The sequence below is a fragment of the Zalophus californianus genome, chromosome 9 (genome assembly GCF_009762305.2).
Source record: "Zalophus californianus isolate mZalCal1 chromosome 9, mZalCal1.pri.v2, whole genome shotgun sequence".
NCBI classification, from domain to species: Eukaryota; Metazoa; Chordata; class Mammalia; order Carnivora; family Otariidae; genus Zalophus; species Zalophus californianus.
The window spans coordinates 16209215-16226136 of record NC_045603.1 but is presented as its reverse complement, the minus strand read 5'-3'; the positions used below and the strand labels follow the sequence as shown (position 1 = coordinate 16226136).

Sequence of the window (16922 nt, the reverse complement as noted above, 5' to 3'; positions counted from 1 at the left end):
ACCCCCCCACCACCGCTAGTGTGCTCTCAAATAAATAAATAATAAAATCTTTTAAAAAAATAAATAACGATCTATTAAACTACTCCATAATCTGAGATTAAAGACTGCAGAAAACGGTGCCAAGAGGAAGATCAAGAAAATGCCTGATACAACCAACCAACCTGAAAAGAAACCAAAATTTCATTTTCTCAAGCATGGAAGTTTATGCTGTCCAGCACCCTCCACAAAGGAGGGCAAAACTTGTCACTAAACTAGTTTTATCTATCAACTCGTCCACTTGAAGATAAAATTACAAATTATTTCTAACACCAACAAAGGGCCCATCCTGAGTTGCAAACTGCTTTGGAAAAACATCAGCTAGGAGTTGTGACACCTTAGGGGGGATGCTGCCTCAGGGACCCAGAATGACTGACCAAAAAGTTCAGGGATGAGGGGCCCTCCAGCCAGAAAGGAGGGCAGACCACATCCGCACGCAGGCCCTCCTCTCCCTCTCCACCCTGGGCGGGAGAGAAGAGCTCCTGAAGCCTCAGGCTCTGGAACAGGGCTCAGGGGCCCTGCACTCGTGCTGGTGGAAGGTGGAGTGTGCTGTCACAGTTCTGCGCAGGACTGGGTTCAAACCTCAGGCCTGCCACTTCCTAGCTAATAATGATCTTACACGATGCTTGCCAGCCTGCGGCCCCTCGGGAAAATGGGGGATGAAGCCGCCTAGCTCTGGGGAATATTAGGAGGAAGATACAGGGGCCTATTAAGTGCTTAGTACAAGGCCTGGCACACAGGGACTCAATAAACAGCATCAGATGTCAGTTTCCCCAAGGAAACTGGAGGCTGCAGCTCCCTAAGATGGTCTAAGACCACAGTTCTCAAACTGGGCTGCACTTTCCAATCAGCAGGGAGCCTTTGAAATGCTAACGCAAGCCCTCTTTACACCCACAGAATCGGAATCCCTGGGGGCAGGGCCAGGGATTGTTTGAAGTTCCCAGAAGATTCTGCTGTAGCTAAGAGTGGGGAGTCCTGCGAAGACCTATAACCAAACCTGTAAACAGTCGATCAAAGATACGTCCCCAGGCCTAAGAATGAGGCCACACTGCTTTCAGAATTGAAACAAAGTCTTAAAATCGAAAACTTCCCGATCTTCCTAATCTAATTAACAAAATACAGCGCAATTGCTAAATTCCCAGAAAGCCACCACTCTAGGAAAGTCGTAACAAAGCTCAAGTGTTTATTAAGAATTAAAAATACTGTAAATAAGCCATACAGTTCATTTCACAGTAAACTAAACAAACCTTTTTTTCTCTTAATTTTCTTTTTTTTTCTTTTTTTCTTCTTTTTTGAAGGGCAAGACAGCCATTAAAGAACAGTACAGCTCGAAGGAAAACAGCAAAAAACTACAGAAAATGCACACATTCCTCCTGACAGATGGGGGTCTGCTCGGACAGCAAACCTCTTCATGGACATAATGGGAAAATAAAAACAAGTGGCCTCCGTTCTCCGGGGAGAGAAAGCCCATGCCTTTGTGGACCACTATCATCACACATTTCCTGAAAGAACCCAGGGAGTCCCCTTTCCAGGATTCTAAACCTGTGTATTATTTGGGGACCCTACCAAGAGGTGACGCAGGTCAGCCACAGTGGACTCTGTGAGGTGTTGTGCCTTCGCATTCAGAACCATCTGGGTTCTTTGCATAGTTACCTTTGAGATCACAATATGATTCAGGAATGGAAAAGACACCCCACACCACGGGATGTGGCCAGCAAGTCAAGCAGCTGGTTCTTATCAAATAAAAACCGAGGGACTTGTCTCCCTCCCACATCAGAGCTGACTCTTGTGAGTTTTAACCAGTTTAAAGTGGAAGACAAGAAGTGAGTGGCAGCTCATGAAAACTTCAGCCAGAAGCATTTAAAAATTAAAAAAAATAAAGGTAAAATTAATTTTCCTCAAAGAGAATTAGAAAGAAAAGTGCCTCCTCCCCCCACTTTTTTTATGTGAAATCTGCCAGCCAGGCAAGGTTTTCTGAGGTTACACTTAATCTGCCTCTGCTAATCCTCAGTTGAAGCCATTCTTCTCTGACACTAGAGACATCCCTTCTAAAAGGCACCTCTGATTGGCAGGGGCCCGGCCTTGAGGAAAACCAAAAGCAGAAGCAGAAAACTTGAGAAACCAATGGTGTGTGGTAATACTCGTAAATAAATTAACTGGGCACAAAAACATAAAATGTCTTGTTCGGGAGGGGGGGTGTCCACTGCTTTTTAAGAGGGGACAAGAACGTGGTGGGGGGTAGGACACGGCGGGAGAAAACAACACATTTTTTGGTCATGAGAAACGACTTAACTCTGCACCCTGCACACACAATTCATTCAGACTTTTTCGTGAATCTTTTCCACTTTCAAAAACAACCTATCCAGGTCATTTCTCAGGTCATCTAACAAGCCCTTAGCTGATTCCAAGTTGTTCTCGTTGGTTTCTATTTTCACCGAGTAGGCGACCAAACTGTCCACGGCAGTCCTGAGCATCCTCAAGTCTGACTCCACTTGGCTGACTGAGGCTTTGAGGTTGTCTAGAGAAGAGAGTCTGTCCAGGAAGTCCTGAGGCAAGGGGGCCACCCGGGCCGGGTCCTGGCCCAGCAGCATATGGACTTGCTCCTGCACCTTCTGGAGAGCCTCCACGGTGCTGGGGAGCTCGCCCACGCTTCTCTTCAGCTCCTCCACGTCGCTGTAGAGCGAGAGCTGGGCCTCCCCCAGGCTCCCCACCGTGCTGGCCAGGCCGCCTGCATCGGCCCCCGAAGGGCCCAGGCCCACCACGCGCTCCTGCAGGGCGGCCAGGCGCCGCTCGTGCTCCTCACTCTTGGCCAGCAGGGCCTCCAGGTTCTCGCTGTGCCGGGTGGAGGCCGTCTGCACGGCGTCCATGCCGTCTTCCACAGTTTGGAGCCTGGAGTCCAATCCCTGACTCTTCTCCTGGAGCGCCGCCAAGGAGTCAGAGTGTTTGTAAACCCCATCTTCTTCCGGCCTGAGGGCCTCGGCTTCCAGGTGGCGCAGCTCCTCCCTGAGTCTCCTGATCTCCTCAGGAAGGCGGAGGGTGACCTCCTCGGACTGCAGGAGCTTCTCTGTGAGGGCCTGCAAGGTGAGGTGCTCTGAGTTGGCTGCCTCCTTGAACTTCAGCTGCTCCTGCTTGAGGCTCACCAGCTCCTTGACCTCGGTGTAGACGTCAGATTCCAAGGTCTGGAGGGTGCTTCTCAGGGCCTCGATGTCCTTTTCTCTGGACTTCACAGAGAACTGTGTTTCCTTCACAGCTTCCGTCAAGGCTTTCAAATCCTGCTTGTAGCCCTCGGAGTCTTCCAGAGAGGCAACCTTCGCCTTCACATCGCTGATTTCCTTCTGGCTCCTCTTCTGGACTTCGGTGAAGATAGCAATGTTGTCGTTGATGGACTTGGTGAGTTCCGTCAGCCTTTCCTCTACCGTGTTCTCAAGAGACGTGAAGTCCCGCTCCCGGGCATCCTTCACCACGTGGATGCCATCAGAGAGGTCTTTGAGAATCTCATTCTGGAGCTTCTGCAGAACTTCACTGATCCGGTTGATCTCACTCTCCCCTTGTTTCACAGCTTTCTCCGTGAGGTCTTGTTTATGCTGGGAGCTTCTCAAGATGGACTCAAAAGTCCCAAATGTGGCTTGAAGAGACTGCACCTGTAACCAAAATCCACATGTTAACTGCTGAGAAGAGCTGCTAAGTTTTATGCAATACAGCCATATTTCGATTTGTCTGCCCAGCTTCCAGGTCCCTCTTCTGGAACAGGAAAACGATTGTCCTTGGAGAACCTTCCCTCCATACACAGTCCATGTGGTTTGGGGGACCAACCAAAAGGCCCTTTCCAAGTGCTCCCGGGGTCCTCCCTCCTGAAGCCACAGTGATTAGCCCGGGGATGGGCCTAAGGCCTAAGGCCAGTCAGTCAATTCCAAGACTTCTGTTAAAACTACTGGTAAAGAAAACCTTTTTCTACTAGGATTGCTAGCTATAGGATGATGGAAGCCTGGAGAGGCTCAGACTGGCCTACGAAGAAGGCCAGTCTACGAATCAAGCCAGCACAGTGGGAAGCAGAACTGAGAGATGGCAAGATCGAGTTCTGAAGACACAATGTGCATCTCTGGGTACAGCTATGCCTGAAGGAAACTGCTCCTGAACGCTTTAGTTTAAGCCAGTAAGTTCTGTCTCTCCCTCCCTCCCTCCCTCTTTAAGCCAGTTAGGCTGAATTTCTAGCTCTTGCAACTGAAAAGTCTTACAACTTTTCACAGGAAAAAACGCTGAGGCACATGGGAGACACTGGGCTGGGAGGCAAGAGACAAAGGTTTAGGTGTCTACCTTGTCACTTCTAGTTGGGCGGCCCTGACCAAGTCACTGTCCTCAGCCGAAAATAGGACCGCGGGCCGGATGTTCCCTTAGCGTTCTCTGGCTTTGTGAGCACATTATGATTCTCTTTGCCACGACACACTCATTCTAAATAAATTCTCCCCTAACCAAGGTCTGACCTGGAACCTCTCCGGGGAGCTGGTTTGATGTGTCGAGCCTGACGGGCTGGTGACTATTGGCACACAGAGCCACCCAAAATGCTTTCTTGCAAAAAAAGAATCTGAATCTCTCAAGTCTCCAGCTCTAACTACCAATTCACAGCAAGAGAAAAACATGCTCTGAGGATGCAATCAGCCAAACCCACAATGTGGAAAATTCTACACAACAAAGAATGAGGATCTTCAAGAATTAAATGGCATCTTTAAAGGGGGCAAGCCAGGAAACTATTACACATTAAAAGAAATTTAAGAGATTTATCAACCAAACGTAATGTGTGGATTTATATGGATCCTGATTCAAACAAAGCAACTATAAACGAGATATTTTTTAAGGGGGTCGGGGAAATCTGATTTTGAACTAGGTATTAGGTGAGAAGCAAGCATTACTGTTAACTTTGTTAGGTATAATAAACTGTGTTTTGCCAAAAGGAAAGGGAAGAGAAGCTCCTGTTAGAAATAAATCTCGAAATACTTGGGGTGAACTAATGTATCAGTCAAAATCAGATCCTGGCTCGATATCCACTGGGTCCGCCAGAGGGTCTGCCCCCGCCTGTGCCCGCTGAATCCCCCAACTCAGGGCAGGCCATGCTCCTCCCCGCCCAGGCGGCAGCCATTCCGCAGACCTGGGCTATTTCCCAACACCCAGAGCATCTGAGAATGAGAGAGACCAGGTGGGCACCCGACCAGGGGTGGAATAGAAAGTTTCAGAGACCCAGCTCTCCCTCCAGCCCCAAAAGAGCAAAACAAAATGGGAGGGAAGAGGTGGTGATGGAATGAAACAAGAATAGCAAAAAAAAAAAAAAAAAAAAAAAAAAAAAAGAGCACTACTGAAATGGGGGTTCATTGTATTGATCTCTTCTGTTTACGCCTGAATACTTCCATGGCAACAAGGTAAAAAATAAAATAGCATGGGCTCTGGAACCAGACTGCCTATGTTCGAATCTTGGCTTGGACACTTCCTAGCTATGTGATCTTGGGCAAGTTACTCAGCATGTCTGTGCCCTGGTTGCCTCAGCTGCAGGATGGGAACAAAATAGTACCTGCTCACAGGCTCATCTTGCGAGGATTAAGCAAGTGAATATATCTAAAGCTTCAGTTGTGCCTGACACATAGTGAATGATCAACAAACGCCAGCCATGGCCTTCATTATTGTTTAATCTTTCCTCTGGGAGTAGCTCAGCAATCAGGAGATTCCGAGACCATCCTTAGCCCCCGCGCCTGAGGGGAAAAGCTACAGAAACAAAAACAGGATGCCTGGACTCTGGCTCCAGCCCCAGCTAAAACCAGGTCTGTGAGCGCAAATAAGTCACTCTTTCCAGGTCCCAAATCCTCGTCTAGTAACAAATAGTTTCTAAACTCCCTTTCGGTTTCCAACAGTCTGTGAGTTTTAGACAGATTAGAATCAGGTTTTCAGGGACTCCAGAATACTAGACAATTTCCCCGTTCGACTCAATATAACCTGAGTCGTAAAGGGTACTCTGAGAAGGTACCAGGAGAACTCACCTCCAAACGAAGTTATTCAATCACAGCACCTGCCTGTTGTGCACCGCACTCAGAACAGAGGCGCGGACGGGTGAGCATGGTACCTGCAACGTGGCAGGCGCTCATCCACTATTTCTGAATGGAGCAGGAAGAATTAATTAATAGTACAAAGCCTGGTGAAGACGGAGCTGGTCCATTTCCCCTCTGATCTCTGTCACCCCTAACATGGGCTGGCTCTTGGCAAATGGCTAGGAAGGGGAGTAGATCAGAAATTATGGATGAAACCAAACACACCAACCCCCAGCACTATGAAAATACAGAATTCGTCCCCCACAGATGGTGCTGTGAGCTGGACATATTTACACGCAAAGACCTCATTATAATCAATACGCAATGGAGGCATCTGTTTCCCCAACATATGTGGGGTGGCCACCAAATGAAGGGCAGGACACCAGAGAAAAACAATGGCTAGGACAGAAGCCCTGCACTCGAGGAGCTCATAGCACGCGAGGAGACAGTGGTGGCTGCCATTCAATGGGGCACTTCCTGTCTACCAAAAAATATGCAAAGTACTTCGTAATAATCTCATGAGTGGGTGACTCCCACTGATCTCCAGTTTACAAATCAGGAGACTGGGAAATGATCAGGCTGAGCACCAAAATCCCAGAACGTGTCATGTCCCAACGTGAGCTCTTAACCTCTAGTGATAAGCTTGAGCAGAAGCCTGTTCAGGTGCACTGAGTGCCTGGAGAAGACACTACCTACCTCAGAAGCCCTGACTCCTCCAGAGTCAAGATGAGAAAACAAAGAAACACAAGCAGAGAACTCACTCTTCCACAAATAGCTGTTCATCTCGTTCACCTGTCCCTCCTGAGCCTAACCATCACTTTATGCCACCCTGGATCCACCAGGGCAACACGGGCCCTTCCCAGCCTCCAACTGAACTGCCAACGTTTTCGGAAGCCCGCACCCACTGTACCCGTTGAACCTTCCATGTAGGCCAGGCCAGCTTCTCTGCCCAGGCTGCGGTCATTCAGCAGACCTGGGCCATCTCCCCACACCAAACGCATCTGCAGAATGAGACCAGGCGAGGGCCCCGTGAAGTCGAGTGCTTTAAGTCACACTGTTTTTGACTCTGATCCCGGTTCCCTTACTTAGGGTCCGTGTGTGACCCTGAATGAGTAACAGAGCAGGCTCCAGGCCCTGCTGGCCCACCTGTGAAACAGTGCTAATAAATGGATCCTGCCTCAGAGGGTGGCTGGGAAGCACTTAATAGGATGCCTAGCCCATAATGAATACTAATTATGAATAATAATAAGTATATGTTCCTGCCAAGAACCAAACCCCACCCTGCACCAAGCATCACAGAGTTAAAAAGGGGCTCAAGCTTAGGCTGTCTGAGGAGCCAGCACGACTCACTCTTCAAAGCAAAATCTCTTATTTCCTGGCCACCTCCGAGGTGCAGACAGAAGTAGCCACACACAGTGACAAATCTCAATACTGTTCTGGGCACGTTCTGAGTTCCACATCACTGGACTAAGCATTAATTGAACACCTACTACGCACCGAGTGGGAGCTAATCGCAGTATGAATCCCAGTCCCGCCCCTTACTAGCTGTGTAACCTTGCATTTACTCTGCCTTCTTGTGTCTCACTCTCCTCATCTGTGAAAGGCGGGGAGTCCACTCGTGCTCACCTCTCGGGGCTGCTGCGAGAGTCAAAAGAGATGAGTGCACCATAAATACGAGGCATTACATACAGCTTGATTACACTGCTCAATTAAAAAGAAAGGTCGCTGTTTCAACAGTGGACAGCCAGGTGGATGCTTAAAAATCCGGACAGAGCCCTCCCCTCTCTGTGTAGATGGGAAAACTCGGCCCCAAAGCGGAAAGTAATCTACACACAGCTTTGATAGAAAAGAGGTAGGAGTCAGGGAGGAGGGAATAAGGGAGAGGCAGGAGAGAAGCAGAGAGAGTAAAGCCCAATTTCTTCAACCGTGATCCAAGACCTTCCCCATCTGGGCCTCAAGTTCAACTTCCCATCTCACTACTTCCTAAATGTTACTCTGCTACAGGGTGGACAGCCGCCTGCTGTCCCTTCAACATGCTCAAGACAGCCCCCCTGCCTCTGTGTCTCCACTCCTTCTCTCAACAGTTACCACCAGCGAGGTCTACACTGGCACTGCCCTGGCCACTGGGATAAAGGCCTAGGCAAACTCCACACCCTCTCTCTTCTGAACTCACACAGCAGTGACCCTCCCCTGAAACCTACTTACGTGCTGCTTTGCAAACAGGATTTGTGCCTTTTTGCACCTTCGTACCCCTTCCACAGGGCCAACAGGCCTCCATATCACTATCAGACTTCAATAAATACTGTGATTGATTGGTAACTGGGTGGAAGAGAGAGAGGAAACGAGAGGCTAGTGATTATGCTCCAGCAGTATGTCTACTTCTTAAGAATGAGTTGACATTCAGGATTGGCAAAGCAGCACTGCCTACTTAATTGCCTCCGAAAAGTCACCTCCCTTGGCCTGCAGCATGGAGCAGGCTGACTCATCCCAGTTGCTCTGCCAGTCTTAGGAGGAAATTCCTAGTCCTGCATACTCCACAAAAGTTGATAGAAACTTGGCAGGGCAGGCAGCATGCTGGGAAAAGGAGGCAGCCGTTCCGGGCTCAGAAGTGGTGGCGGGATTTTTTGTTTCGATCATACAACCAACTTTCATTGAGCAATGACGTTGGTGGAGGACAGCGGAGGAGGGATGAGAGAAGGGGTCAGACGGAGGGAGATGCACCTGGTGTGGAAAAACACAGACACGGTGGAACCCGAGGCTCTGTGGTGGAAGTTGGGTCCATCCACACCTGAGAGAGGCCTCAGTGGACCCCAAACCGGGCAGTGGCCTAGACATTCTCAGGCAGTTTGCCACTCACCAGCTGGGGTCTTTATCAATTCACTTGATCTCTGCAAACCTCAATCTTCTTGTCTGGAAAATGGAGTCAAAACTGCTACTCCTCCCTCCCCGCCAAGGTGGCTATGATGATTAATGAGTAAGCCCTCTTAACATCATGTAAACGTGTCTCGTGGTATTACCAGTACCCTCTAGTATTTGGGGGCCTTTCCTTTCCTCTGAAGCTGGTTTATGCTACTTCAAAGGCCCACACGGGGACACTGGTCCACTAAAAGACAAGGGATCTGAAGATAGGTAATATTTCATTTGAACTTCGCAAATGAGTATAATTACTTGCTTTTTCTTCCCCAGGATCGGGATTTATGAAAACCTGGCTCAGATGTCTTCCACAGGGAGAGCCCAGGTGCGGCCTTGCCCGAGGCTCCCAGGGATGCGCTGGCGTCCCTTCCTACCTCCTTTTCAGACAACTCTGCCCATTCAGCGGTTTCTAATCCAAAGAGAATGGGCTCCCCAGAGCCTGGCGGCTTCCTTACAGGTCACCGCTAATTCCCTGTGACAGGCCCTTGGCCCATCCTAGCCGGCTGGCCTGACCATCCTCGCGGCGGCCCATCCCTCGGGGCCGATTCCTCCGCGGCCATTAACAAAGAGGGTCTGGGGACCGCCCGGGGACTAGGGGCCCGGGGACGGGGCATCCCCAGCCCGGACCGCCCGAGAAGGGGGCCCGGCTCTGGTCCCGGCCCCCGGGGCCTGAGCAGAGCCAGCGGCCCTGCTGTGGCGCGGGGGGTCGCGGGTCGGGGGGCCGGGGTACCCACCTTCTGCTCGACGCCCTGCAAGCCCTGGCCCAGCTCCTCCCTCTGCCGGGAGAAGTCCTGGTGGCCGCGCCGGACCTGCTGGACCTCCTCCAGGACGTGGTGGACACACCAGCCCGAGAAGGCGGCCGCCGCCACCAGGGCGAGGTAGAAGAGAAAGTTGAGCGCCCGGCCGAGTCTGCGCGAGCAGGACGCCGAGGACGAGGCGGCGGCGGCGGCGGCGGTGGAGGAGGAGGAGGACTTGCCGCCGCGGTGGCCGCCCTTGCCGTGCGACTGGTTCTGCGGATGCTGCGGCGGGTGCTGCTGCGGGTGCGGCGCGGGCGGCGGCGGCTGCTGCGGCGCCGGCGCCGGCTTCTTCGCCACGTCATCCGCGCCGCCCGACGGGTGGGCGCCCTTTTCCGAGGGGCTCGCGGCGCCGTGGCCGCCCTTGGAGCCCCTTTGTTTGGCCGAGGGCATGGCGGGCGCGGCGGCGGGTGAGGCCGCGGACTGCGAGGCGAGCAAGCGGGGCACGCGGCCCGGGAAACTTCCTCGGGCTCCGCCGGGGCTGGGCTAGCGGCACGCGGGCGCTGCTGGCGTCGGAGCGGCCGAGAGAGAGCGGGCGGCGGGCGCGCGAGGAAGGAGGCCGGACGAGGGAGGAAGGAGGAGGGGGCCTGCCTCCGCCGCCGCCGCCGCCGCCGCCTCGGCGCCGACCCCGCCTCCCGGGAAGGGAGGCCGGGAGAGCCGAGCTGGGAGAGCCTGCCACGCACGCGGGGGCCGGCGCGGCCCCTCCCCCTGCCGCCACGACCCCAAGGAGGGGGGCCGCGCGGGGGCGGCGCCGCGGGGTCCACGCGGCCGGGGTGGAGGTGTCTCAGGCGGGTGTACGAGGCCCGGGGCGGGGGAGCCGAGGGGAGGGTGGTGGCCGAGCACGGTCTGAGGCGGCCGGGTTGGAGGGAGGGTGTCCCAGAGGGGTCTACGGGGCCGAGGTGGCAGTGGGGGGTGGTCCCCCCGGGGTCCACGAGGCCTGGGATGGGGGCGGGGGGAGCCGAGGGGAGGGTGGTGGCCGAGCGCGGTCTGCGGCGGCCGGGGTGGGGGGCGGGGTGTCCCAGCGGGGTCTACGGAGGCCGGGGCAGGCGACTGAAGTGGCCGAGTGGGAGGGGGCAGGAGGCGCCGAAGTAGGGAGGGCAGCTGGCCTGGGTCTGCCGAGGCGGGGGCCGGGAGTCGAGGTGGCCAAAGGGAGGGGCGCAGGGCTAGGTCTATGGGGGGCCGGGACTGGCGACTGAGCGGGGGCCACGAGGGCCCCGGGGATAGGCGGCTGAAGTGGGGGTGGCCAGGCGGGTCGGAGGGAGGAGAGCTGGGGTTGAGCTTTTGCCTTGGGCCAAGTTCGAGTCCCTTCCCTCCGACCTGTTGAGAGATAGGAAATGAAGGGGGGGAGCCCAGGAGCCCTGCCCCCGGGAGTGGGAGGAAGGAGGCGGGACCCCGACCACGCCCCCCCATCTTTTCTCTAGGGACTTGGGGAAATCCCGGCCCTCCCCATCCCACCCTACCAGCCCGACCCGTGTTGGGCCTTGACTCAACGGGGGTTTGAAGGCGGAGGCAGAAGGAGATTCGAGAAACCAGTTGGCTCCGCGGAGGCACGTTTAGAGAGAGTTAGCAAAGATTTTTGGACTGCATAAAGTCTATTCAAGGAAACGCATTTATTGAGCATCCCCCTTCCCTGGTAAGTCCACTATCCATGCTGTTTACTTTTTTTTTTTCCTGAAGCTCTTTCAACTCCATTTTCCCTTTAGGGGTCCTGCAGTCTATCCGTAGCCCCTACAACGGACAGGTTGTGTGCTGTGTGCTGGGAAACTTGGGGCGGCGTCAGGAGAGGGAGGCAGATCGGGGCTGTCACCCCTACTCTGGTAGAAGGAAATACAGTAACACCAAGCTCTGCATTTATCAACTTAAATATGTTCTTAAAACCTCACAAAACCTTGCAAGGCAAGATTATTTTACCCGTCTTATTGGAAGGAAACTGAGCCCCCACCCCAAATGATTGGCTGAAGGTCACACAGCTATGATTTGAACCTTGACCTCTCCCAAAGCCCATCATGCTTTGGAGGGGGAAGGAAAGGGGAAGGGGCAGGGAAGTTAAGCAACCTGCCCACTCTCACTAAGGCTAGTTGGTGCTGGGGCAGGGACAGAACTCCACTGCTTTTCCCCTGAACCTGGTGCGCTTTGTGCCGGGCGGTGTGTGTGCCTGACAGCCGGCTGTTGGAAAATGTTTCTTCTGCCAATTCTGTTTTTAAAGTAACATTTCTTGTCCTTAAGGCCCAGTTCAAATGCCACTTCTTTCATGATGCCTTCCCTATAACACCACCTCTCGTTGCAATAAGGGGCATCATATATGTTAGTTCAATAAAACAAACCTTTGTGAAGGGTACAATATGCACCAGACAGATGTCTGCAAAGTACTAGTCTCCCCTCCAGGACAAGAAGCAACCATCACTTATATTTCCCTTTGTATCTCACCATATGAGGTGCTTTAAAAAAATCTCTAGGGAACCAATGAACACGTGGGCCTGCCCTCAACGGGCCTGCATTACATTTGGAGGAATGTGCGGAAGCATTTTGAGGGCCAAATTATGTGCTTGAGAAAATAAATGTAAAGGGAGCTCATCCAGGGCTGTAGGTACATGGGGAAATCTGGGGCAGGAGGGTCTGAGCAAAGCCTTGAAGAATGGATTTGCACAGGGGGAGAGCAGGGAGGATATTTCTGTGGCAGAAATAGGGTGAGCCCAGGACTCCGATCTGGCAAGAAGTGGTGTGTGTCACGACATAGGGAAGAAAAAGATGAGCTGGGTGGAATACGTCCAGATTGCAGAGGTCGGCAGAAGCCAGCCAGGCAGACAGAAGAGTCACTATTAGTGTGGGAGGTCAGAGTAAATGACAGCAGGTTCTGAACTAGAAATACAACCATCTGCCCCAGAGAGAGAGGAACATCCACTCCAGCTAAATACAAAGAGAAATCGCAGGAATCTCCTAATTCAAAAGAGCACATGACCTAGGAAAGGAGATGGCAGAGACTAACTCATCAGAAGGGGCCAGAAGAGCCTTGTTTAACAACTGTTCAGCTGAGTTCAGCTTGTGTTTAAAATCCCTAGTGTGCGGGGCGCCTGGGTGGCTCAGTTGGTTAAGCGACTGCCTTTGGCTCAGGTCATGATCCTGGAGTCTCGGGATCGAGTCCCACATTGGGCTCCCTGCTCAGCGGGGAGTCTGCTTCTCCCTCTGACCCTCTTCCCTCTCGTGCTCTCTCTCATTCTCTCTCTCAAATAAATAAATAAAACCTTTAAAAAAATAATAAAATAAAATCCCTAGTGTGCAAACAAAGCAGTCATCCTCCTTCAAGCAGTCATCTGTCAGGGCAGTGATAACCTGCAAAGCAGCTTTGGGGGCTCCGCCAGGCTCTGGCCTGGGAGAGAGGAGCACTGCTCTTTTAACCTTACTTCTGCCACCAAACTAATTCTCTGACCTTGAGAAGTGTACTTAACCTTCTCCGTGGATTTCAAGGTCAGCTCTTTGGCATCTCTAAAGACCTTTCTCATTCTATTAATCTATTTCCTAGAGAAAAATAGTCATATCTGGTATCAGAAATAATTAAATATTTACATTTTTTAAACTTGAGGCAGAACTTATGCCAGAAAGCATGGAAGGTTTCTCAATTATCTGCCTCTGCTGAGCACTGGAAGCATAGCAGGTGGGGGAGGAGAGTGTTGCTATTTTCAATGTTTCCCTCTTGACCCTTTCCTCTGGGAGGTAGTGAAGTATAATGGTTAAGACACCGGCCCCCAAATAGACTAACGTGGGTTCAAATTCAGCTGCCATGACTGACTGGAGAGCATGACCTCTCTGAACCTCTGTGTCTTCATCTGTGAGGGGTGGGTAGTAAGAACGACCTCACCGGGTAGCTGAGAGATGGCGTATGATGCGGGGCACATAGCAGGACTCAGGGAATTAGAGGGTAGCTAATAACAGCTTGCAGAGTCACTGAGCGAAGCAGAGCTACACAAAGCTTCTATGTCTAGATTTCAACCCATTTTCTTTCATCATTACTTCTTGGCACTCCTGGCACCCCATGTGGCCTATAGACCACAGGCTCCGACGTGTTTGACCTGAGAAAGCAGGCAATGTTTTCCTCTGAAGCGAGGTTCTGCCATGGTGTTTGGCTGCACCCAGAGGAGAGGAGTGCCTCGTCGAATCTTCTGGGGCAGGAAAAAGCAGCGGTGCTGGGCGGTTTCCATTCTCCTAGCCCATCCTCTGAATCAGCACAACATGCATGTGGAGGAGGTTTCCCTGCTCCGCCCCCCCCCCCCAGAGTCTTTCACCTCTACCCCTTGTCATCTTCTTCCTCCCTAAAGCGTATTAGATGGTCAGGAATGTGGGTGGAGAAGAGGAGGAAGAGCTAGAGACATCTTTTCCTTTCCCCCAGCTTGTGTGAAGACACTTCTGAACATCCTCAGGGTGCATGGACCATAAATTATAAGGCAGAGATTTGTAGGCCTACAGCCCCCTCTTGGTTTCCTGTATTTCTGTTGGAATGCCGAAGCAGAAAGCCCCTGTTACTTACTGTTGATTGCCTCTTCTCGGTTCCAGGTTGACAAGACCCCCAGAGGCCAAGACGTGGGCCTGAATGCCCTGCAAACAGGGTGTGTTCGAGGTGGGGGCCTCCTTTGCAGCTGGCTCTGGAGTGTTAGGACATGGTCTCAGCAGTTCCCACCCCCAGAAATTCCCAACTCCAAATGCTGTAGCTCTGTGCAGGAGGGGAACTCTTTCTTGGAAGATAGATGATAACAGCTGCCCAACCCCAAGATACTGTCTGTCCGTCTTCCCCGGCTCCATGTTTCTCTAGAGGATTTGTTTTTCTCTGCTTATGTAATTATTATTGTCTGCCTCTTCTCATTAGAGTGTAAGTTCCATGCCTGAAAACTTCATTGAGCTCACTCTTACATTCCCTAGTACCTAGAACACAATATCTGGCACATAGTAGGAGCTCAATAAACATAATGAATTTCACGTGAGTCAAATCCGTCTACATAGGTCCTTCCCTTTCATAAGAAGACCACAAGGAGGGACAGTGGAGGGGAGGAACCCAGTGAAGAATGACCTTCTAGAGTTTCAGTATCATTACAATGATACCAGGAATGATGGCGGGAAGGGTGATGATGATGGTGATGGCAATGACCAAGAGGGTGATCGCTAACACGGGTAGGCTGCAGGGGACCTGGAGGACCACAAACGTCACCATTTACTGATCACTTACTGTGCGCCAGGCATTATGCCAGGAGCTTAATATGCATTACCTCCTTACAGACTGAGTGAGCCTTCGCTGGAGGCGTGGCAATAGTACTGATTCAGTTCCCCCCCAGGGGGGACAACGTGTACAAGGTGACACAACGTGAGAACGGTAGGAACCAAGGCTAGAATCTGGCAGTTGATCTGAGAACTCACTCTCCCAATTAGCACATGAGTGGACAGACTGCTAAGAAAACAAACTTAGTCTGATGGAGTCCTTTACCCAAGGCTTACTGATAAAATCCAGATGCTTAATGAGCATCATGAATCTCAAACTGGGAAGGAGAGGGCAGGGCTGTATCTCAACCTGACACAGCTAATTCACCTCTGCAACTGCGCCCTCTCACCAGGCTGCTGGTGGACACGATTTACCCCTTACGTGTGCTGTGGGGAAAAATTAAATAAAATAAAATAAAATAAAATAAAATAAAATAAAATAAATAAAATAAAATAAAATAAATAAAATAAAATAAAATAAAATAATAAAATAAAATAAAATAAAATAAATAAAATAAAATAATAAATTAATAAAATAAAATAAATTAAATAAAAAATAAAATAAAATAAAATAATAAAATAGTATATATTTAAAAACTCTTGACAATCTGACCCCTGTTTCTCTCCCTGGCCTCATTTCTCCCTCAAATCCCTTCCTACTCTGTGTAGCCAGACTGAGCTTCCCTTCAGTTGCCCTAATTTGCCATAATCTCTAAGGAACTCAGCTTCCTTGAAACTTTTCGTGCCCCCACCCCAACGTGGATAAGACATCCCTCCCTGGTGTCCCAACCCCCCCAGCCCCCAGGTGGTCACAGCCCCTACCAGGATGTATCGTGATTGCCTGTTTATATACTGTCCGCCCCACTAGAGCTTTTGGGGCAGAGACTGATCAATTCCTTTGCTTATCCCTAGTGCCAGGCAGTTTGCCCGGATTGTAGGAGGCACTCAAAACATGATGGATGGCTAATTGTATGGATATAACTGTACATAACGTATGACACCTTCTGATTCTCAGCATCCCTCACTGTCAGAGCACCCACTCTCAAGGGGGTGGGGTGTTGGGAAAGTCTCCAAGTTTTGAAAGTTTAGTAGAAGTGGGTAATATGTAGAAATGCAATGTTGTAGGATAGGTTCAGACAGCAGGTAACAAATGTGTGTTGCTAATTTAACCACATGGATATAAGAGGTGCATGGCTATGATGGATTCCTTAGTGAATGAGATAGAGAAGTTGCTGTAAAAAACCCTCCCCCAACCTTGCTCAAGAAGTCTCCCACATCTCCTTATCACAGGCAGAGCACAATGACCAGGAGCGTGGGGCAGGGGGAGGGGGAAGGGGGCAGAATGAGGGTTCGGGAATTATGCATCCCTTCCCATCTAGGATTTCCACTCCCCCTGACTCATAACCACCTGCAAGCCCTTGTTCTTTGTTCAAGCTCTTCTCCCCAGCCTTCCAATGTGGAAGTCCCAGCAGCCTCCTTCCAGGAACATCGAGTCCCTAAACACCTGTCCCCTCCCCCCGGCTCAGTCCCTCCACCATTTGAGGGCCTCCTCAGAATAAAGGAGAGTGGTAAGGATATGGATTGGGTTGGGTTTGATCCTATCTGGAAGACTTACAAGGCTGTGTGGTTCTGGAAAGTTACCTAACTTCTCTGGTCCTCAGTTTCCTCATTTATAGAGGAAGATGAATACTTTGTAAGATTCATGGGAGATAACAAATATGAAAGAGACCGTGATCACTGTAAGCTTCAGACACAAAATGATCATTAATGTGTGCCAACTAAATAAAGCCAGCCCCTCTATAATTCAGAACCTAGATGGATATTTTCAGCGCTAGAAAAAACTAAAATAGCACCCATAAACTGT

General features: G+C 51.1%; 1 protein-coding gene and 1 long non-coding RNA gene across 2 annotated transcripts; one reads left to right on the top strand and one right to left on the bottom strand.

Moving 5' to 3' along the window:
- Positions 1-1198: 1198 nt before the first annotated feature.
- On the bottom strand, positions 1199-10349 carry CKAP4 (cytoskeleton associated protein 4). Its single transcript, XM_027595336.2, has 2 exons — positions 9755-10349; positions 1199-3677 (listed from the first exon to the last, which is right to left on the bottom strand). Exons 1-2 carry the CDS (start codon positions 10205-10207, stop codon positions 2355-2357), a joined length of 1776 nt encoding a protein of 591 aa, XP_027451137.2. The 5' UTR covers positions 10208-10349; the 3' UTR covers positions 1199-2354.
- Positions 10350-10476: 127 nt separating this feature from the next.
- On the top strand, positions 10477-14774 carry LOC113922692. The gene is made up of 3 exons (XR_003520039.2): positions 10477-10608; positions 11236-11447; positions 14363-14774. It is a non-coding gene; the product is annotated as an uncharacterized LOC113922692 (long non-coding RNA).
- Positions 14775-16922: the final 2148 nt, after the last annotated feature.